The sequence below is a fragment of the Penaeus vannamei genome, chromosome 20 (assembly GCF_042767895.1).
Source record: "Penaeus vannamei isolate JL-2024 chromosome 20, ASM4276789v1, whole genome shotgun sequence".
Taxonomy (NCBI): Eukaryota; Metazoa; Arthropoda; class Malacostraca; order Decapoda; family Penaeidae; genus Penaeus; species Penaeus vannamei.
Genome location: NC_091568.1, coordinates 31955252 through 31962751, shown reverse-complemented (window position 1 = coordinate 31962751; position 7500 = coordinate 31955252). Strand labels below are relative to the sequence as shown.

The 7500-nt window shown below is 41.5% G+C and overlaps 1 protein-coding gene across 1 annotated transcript in view; it reads left to right on the top strand.

Moving 5' to 3' along the window:
- LOC113814110 (gamma-aminobutyric acid receptor subunit alpha-1) overlaps window positions 1-7500 on the top strand; it is a gene marked incomplete in the record, with an annotated part of 192470 nt that overhangs the window by 86847 nt on the left and 98123 nt on the right. Inside the window, 1 exon segment of the mRNA XM_070135356.1 lies at window positions 6280-6535. Coding sequence (XP_069991457.1) covers window positions 6280-6535 — 256 coding nt within the window.

Here is a 7500-nt window from a genome sequence, read left to right as displayed (position 1 = left end):
AAATATAACTTAACAATATCTTGAAGACATTAACGAGAGGACACACGAAAATGCAGAAAGTAGAAAGAGGTGATAAAAAAGTCGAAACAAAATCATGGAATTATCTCCCCTATATTGTTGTGTGAAAATTTGTGAATCAGTTTAAAAGTTTCTATAATGATTTAGATGCAGCAGACGAGACCCGTATTAAGATTATTAAGAACACACAACACATACACAAAAGCAGAGAGGTATGGATGAAAAAAGAAAAAATAAACATCCAAACATCTAATTCAAATTCAATCTAGAATATAAGGATTTAGTTTAAATCCATTTCAAACTTTAAACATTTAGAATTTAGACATTCAAACATTTGATTTAAATTCAATCTAGAATGTAAGAATTTAATCTAAATCCAACTCAAATTTAAACATTTAAAATTTAGACATTTAAACATTTTATTTAAATTTATTTAAAATCTCGAAAGTTAGCTTTTAATTTAGTTCAAATACAAACTTTAAACATTTAGAATTTAGATATTCAAATATTTGATTTAAATTCAATCTCGAACGTTAGTATTTAATTTAAATCAAATTCAAACTTTAAACATTTAGAATTTAGACATTTAAATATTTGATTTAAATTCAATCTCGAATGCTAAAATCGTTTAATCGAAGGAAAGATGAGAAGAAGAAAGGAAAAAGGAGGAGGAGATACGAAAAGAAAGCGAAGACGGAGGAAGGAAAGATGAGTAAAGAATAATTCCTAAAGAAGCAGCGAAGCGGACACGTGGAAAGGACATTGAAGAAACGGAGGAGATGCCCGCACGGGGACGGGGCTCTCTCTCTCCCCTTCTCTCTCTCTCTCTCTGTTTCTCTTACACACACACACACTCTCTCTCTCTCTCTCTCTCTCTCTCTCTCTCTCTCTCTCTCTCTCTCTCTCTCTCTCTCTCTCTCTCTCTCTCTCTCTCTCTCTCTCTCTCTCTCTCTCTTTCTTTCGCGATCTCTCTTCCGTTCCTTCTCTCTTTCGCTCTTTCTCACGTTCGCGGTCTCTCTCTCTCTCTCTCTCTCTCTCTGTCTGTGTGTGTCTGTCTCTTCCGCTCTTTCTCTCTTTCGTTTTTTCTCTCGTTCGCGGTCTCTCTCGCTCTTTCTCTCTCTCGTTCTTTTGCTTGCTCTCTCTCTCTCTTTCGCTCTTTCTCTCTCTTTCGCACTTTTTTTTTTCTCTCGCTCGTTCGCGGTCTCTCTCGCTCTTTCTCTCTCTCGTTCTTTTACTTGCTCTCTCTCTCTCTCTCTATTTCGCACTTTTTTTTCTCTCTCTTGTTCGCGGTCTCCCTCGCTCTTTCTCACTCTTTCGTTCTCTCTTGCTCTCTCTCTCTCTTTAACTATCTCTCGTTCTCTCTTGCTCGCTCGCTCTCGCTCTCTCTCTCTCTGTCCGCCAGTCTCTATCTGTCTCTCTGTATTTATCTTTTTGTATGTGTTCGTTTCTCTGTCTGTATATCTACTTGTTGATATCTCTCTCTCTCTCTTTCTTTCCTTCTCCTTACCTGTCTGTCCATCTCTTTGGCTGTCTGCCTCTGACCCCCCCCCCCGCCCTCCTTGTCTGTCTTTCTCTCCTTCTCCCTCCCTGTCTGCCTATCTGTCTCTCTCTGCCTTTCTCTATCGATCTCTTTTTTCTCTCTTTCTCTCACTCTCAGTCTGTTTGTCTGTCTCTTTAATTCTCATAAATCGAAAATCATAAAACATCCGAGAAAAAAGTTCGAGGAGCTGGAAAAAAACAAACTTTTAGATAACTTTGTTGACTTCACAGAGTTATGCTTTTACCGACATTTCCCGCATGTGAAAACTTTTCTCGAGGTTTGCCATTATTAGGGAACAAGATTAGGATACAAGAATCATTTACCCAAAATAGGACAACGGTATTCGAGCGATTCCGAAGCCGGAGTCATCAGCCGTGCCTCCGAAGAGCGTGGCATTCGGACGAAGCCTAAGCCGCAGAGAGCGCGGGGCCAAGACGACTTCGATAATATAGATTAGAGCGCGAGTTAAGTGACTGAAGAGACCCGCGACAGGCAGACAAGGACCCTTTCTAACTCAACAAACTCTGGATATTGGCTTCGCGTTGAGTTATCTGTGACACGGTAAGTTGTGGTGGGACCCCGGCGGACCCCCCCCCTCCCCCCGCGCGATCGGCCGCACCCCAGGCCCTGCAGCCACGGGGAACAAGCCGTCAGGGGGTCCCCGCTGAAGGGCGTCGCAGGAGGGCGCTCGGGCGGAAGGGCGAGGCGCTCCGAGGCCGCGCTTGTCTCGCCCGATTACCGCTCGTCGCGGCCGCGTCGCCTCGCCGCTCTAATCATCGTGAATTCACAATTAATTGAAGGTGATTTTCGCCTCGACTGACAGCCGCTATTCCCCGGCGTGCGAAGTTTGCCGGCGGCTGACAGCTGTGGGACGCCCCCGCGCGGGAGGAGTGCTTAGGCCGAGCCACACACACTCACGCACACACGCACGCGCGCGCACACACACACACACACATACACACACACACACACACACACACACACACACACACATATATATATATATAGATATATATATACATATACATATATATACACATATGTGTGTGTGTGTGTGTCTGTGTGTGTGTATGTGACAAAAATGTAAATCCCACCTGCCATCAGTATCGTAGTCAGAATCTTAAGCAATGTTTCGTTCACTTATTCATGTACAAAAATATATATATATTCTTCCTGTATTACTGTTGCCAATTTGTTGAGATAAATTCTAATACAAATAATAATGTTGCTTCTGGATTGCCACCACCACCCTGGGTTTTGGCTTTTAAGGAAACCCAGAATAAACCCAATTTTGACTTACTTAATTTTAATGTGAGTAGCATGACTCCAGTCTTTATAAGGCTCGCGGGAATGGTTCGAATGTATCCCTGTGTCGGGTGTGTGTGCGGAAGGTACAAAGGTCATAGAAACAATTTTATCTAATTTCTTTTATTCCATAATCTTATAAGAATAAATAGGTGGCATATCACAATGCAAATTTTAGACAAAAACATTGTAAGGAAAACAAGAAATAGGAAAACCTTTCCTTTGCCTACTAATTATAACTCAATAATTATTATGATAAATGTGATAAAAGCAGATGTGAGATGGGATTGAAACACTCAACCCAACTCCCTGATATATTTCTATTATTATCTTGGACAAAAGAAAAAAAAAATCTTTCTTACAATTGCCTCTGATACATAATTCCATTCCCAACCTATTTCTTGGTGCAATCAGAATTATCTCCAACTAATTCTGTTGCTGCCTCCACACTTCAGGAAATAAGAGAAAAAGAAGAAGAAGAAGAAGGAGAAGAAGAAAAAACAGATATTGAGCTGATGGAATCCTAGCGTGTTGTTCCCGCCACAAATTTTCCCCAACCTCTCTTTGTCTTTGGGACGAGAGCTCCTCAATTACCTCAATTCAGTACATATAGATTCAATTCACTTATCAAGAATTACAACCTTTGATTCCCGGGTAAAAAAAGATTTTAACACACACACGCACACACATATATGTGTATGTGTGTGTATATATATATTTGCACACCGTATATATATATATATATATATATATATATATATATATATATATATATATATATATATATATATATATATATATATATATATATACACACCTGAGTGTGGGTTGAGAGCAATGGCCCGTCTGACCAAGGACGTGATGATAACACCTGTTCACTTTCCTAAAATTTCCCATATTGATATGCCTTCAAAATAAAGATACATGAATAATCATGTTGGTGGGGCTCGGCAACTTGCGTGTTCTAAACATCTTTACAATTATAACCAACACACCTTTTAAATGTCAAATCAGTATCAATCTCGACATATGTGTGTGTGTGTGTGTGTGTGTGTGTGTGTGTTCATGTCTTAATTTACCAATGTCTAATAAAACGGAAAAAGCCTTTCCAGTGTTATGCTCTCACACAGTGGTAATCAGTTTATCAGTCTTTTGTTCTTGCACTTTATTGGCGTCTCAAGAACCTGTTGTTTACAAGACAATATTACAGCTAATTGAACTAATGAGCAATTACTCCCCTTACTTTTTCTACTACATTTTTTTCTTCTATATTCTCTCATCTCATTCTCTATCTCAATCTGTCTCTCCCTTCCTCTCTTCCTCCCTCCCCCTCTCTCTCTTCTCTCTCCCTCCCTCGCTCTTTCTCCCCCCCCTCTCTCTCCCTACCCACCCCTCTTTCTCTCTCTCCCTTCCCACCCCTCTTTCTCTCTTTCTCTCTCTCTCTCTCCCTCTCCCTCCCTTCCTCCTCCCTCTCTCTCTCTCTCTCCCTCCCTTTCTCTCTGTCTCCCTTCCTCTCTCTCTCTCTCTCCCTCCCTCTCTCTCTCTCTCCCTCCCTTTCTCTCTGTCTCCCTTCCTCTCTCTCTCTCTCTCTCTCTCCCTCCCTCTCTCTCTCTCCCTCCCTCTCTCCCTCTCCCTCCCTCTCTCTCTCTCTCTCTCCCTTTCCCTTTTATCCTTTCCACGTCCTTCCGAGACAGGTAGATCCCCCTCGAGCGGGTCATTGGCCACCTCCTCGCCGGGTCACGTCACTGAAGTGGGAAATGGTGAAAGTCAGACAGGATCCTCAGCTGATCCTCACTCCTCCTCCTTCTCTTCCAACGCGATACTTTGGAAAATAATTCCTTCTCGTGTGTGGGGGCGGGGGGGAGGGGGAGAAGGGGCGGCGAGTCACATTCACGAATTTAGAAAAAGAAGGAAAAAAAGTGAATTGTGGTAGAAAGGAAAAAAAAAGGAAGAATAACAGTGTCTCCCTCTCCCCTGGCGTGGCTCGAGGGTATTGGTTAACGAGACTAATGCCAGCAGCCGAGCCCTTAGCACGTCGAGGAGAGGGGGGTGGAGGGAGGGGGTAGGGGGTACGGGTGTAAGGGGGTGGGGGGGGCGTATGGGGGTACGTACCTATCAGACCGTGAGTAATTCGTGGTATGTCAATTTGTCTATAATTCAAATTGCATTACAGTGAATTATGCTGCCGTGGACCATGAGGTCAGGATGTAGTGGTATTCCAGGAAATGCGAGGGAGAAGGTAGAATATTTCTCCTTAATAATCTTCTGCAAGTATCATTATAATAACAAGCAAAGTACTATTATACTAATATTATGCTGAATATTTCACTAACAGTCAAAAATAATTTCCTTTTTTGATCATACTGATAGAGATTAGATTATTACACATTATCTTCGCTCTGCTATTTATCAAGGGAAATTAAACATTAATACCAAAATAACATCAAATCATTAACGTCATTTGGAAAGCATCATTTGACGCTATAGACCTACGTACTTACAAACCAACAGCGTGAGAGTGAAATGAAATGAACTTTCGTCCTTTGATTAAATTTTTTTCGGGTTTTTTTTTTCCTCTTCGCGATCACCTTTCCGCCACGCTGAATTCCGTCAGATTGAAGTCAATTTTGAACTAGTAATAACAGTTCTTTGGATTATTTGATCTTCTTTGATTAACAGACATATCTTTTATCAAATGAGTCATCTTTAAAAAGTTCAAGAGATAATACTTATTATCATTTGTATCTCTATGTTTTACAAAAGCGGTAAATGTTGTTCATGTTTTTTTTTTTCTTTTTTGTCAGCTGATTTATTTCCTACTTTATATGCTATGAATCCCATTTTGTTACATTTACTTTATAAAAATGATGTGATATACACGGATATCATTAGACAAAAGAATGTCATATTGTGCTGTTCACTGATTGATGTATCTTGGTCCAATTACCATACAATTTTGATACCTGTAATATTGAAATCTTCATTTACATGTAAAATCGTTCGTTATCATTACATTCTTTCTAAATCATCATTTTTATTTATGCATAAACTCGTACGTTATCATCACAGCCTTTCTAAATCATCATTTTTATTCATGTATAAACACGTTCTTTATCATCACATTCTTTCTCAATAATTTTCATTTATGTATAAACACGTTCGTCATTTATCGTCACAGTCTTTCTAAATAATTTTCATTTACTTATAAACACGTTCTTTATCATAATAGTCTTTCTAAATAATTTTCATTTACGTATAAACACGTTCTTTATCATAGTCTTTCAAAATAATTTTCATTTAAGTATAAACACGTTCTTTATCATCACAGTCTTTCTAAATAATTTTCATTTACGTATAAACCCGCTATTTATCATCACAGTCTTTCTAACAAGCCTTTCTCTCCCTCCGCCCAACAGCGTGACCTGCAGCCTGGAGGTGCGTGAGACCGCCCCCCCACCCTTGGCACAACATGGATTTGGCACGCCCACTTATGGCTCCCCAGTGCACACCTACGCCCACCTGCCGCCCGAGTATGATTACCACCCGCCCGTAGCCGCCTATGTCCCACCCGTTCACGCCCGCACTTTGATTCGCGCCCCCAGGTCTGGCGATCACCCTGGGTCGGGGGCGAACACTTCCCTCCCCCAGCATGACCAACCCAGACCCACCACGGTAAGGTGTGCGTGCGTGTGTGTGTGTGTGTGTGTGTGTGTGTGTGTGTGTGTGTGTGTGTGTGTGTGTGTGTGTGTGTGTGTGTGTGTGTGTGTGTGTGTGTGTGTGTGCGTGTGTGTGTGTGTGTGTGTGTGTGTGTGTGTGTGTGTGTGTGTGTGTGTGTGTGTGTGTGTGTGTGTGTGTGTGTGTGTGTGTGCAGCAGGAACAACGAAGGGGAGAACAAGAAAATATACGAATATGCCGAAGGTCTTTTCGATGAAGTATGTCCTGATGAAGCAATAGCGAAAAGGACTTCGGCATATCCGTGTGTTTTCTTGTTCTTCCCTTCGTTGTTCCTGTTGCAATTTGTTTGACATGAATTCCACACGTGTGTGTGTCTGTGTGTGTGTGTGTGAGTGTGTGAGTGTGTGTGTTTGTGTGTGTGTGTGTGTGTGTGTGTGTGTGTGTGTGTGTGTGTGTGTGTGTGTGTGTGTGTGTGTGTGTGTGTGTCCAGCTATCACATCCTATCCATTACGTACAGAGGTCATTCCGAGTGCGAGGTTCCCCAGCACATACTGTCACTTACCCATAGAGGATCGCTGATTGTATATAACACTAGTAAGGAGGCTTGCCATGACACCAATAAATTCTTTTTGATTTTTTGACATATATGGACTGCGTAGATCATTAGCTGTATCATAGGATATCCCCGTGATTCTTTCTCTTTTCATGCCTGACCGTAAGATAATTTAGAAAAATAGTTTAATGTTTATACAGAACAGCTTTAAATGATTTATGGTATATTTTTGTTAGATTAAAGAAAAACACGAATGTCAGACAGTGTTAGGGAGGAATCGCCCACTGACTGGGACACTGAATGCAGAATGTAAGTCGAGGTCAGCACGCACGGAATCGGATGTCGTTCGGGGTCGTGAATAGACGTTGGACACGGATTCGGAAACCGTCATCCTGTGAAATTCCTCCAA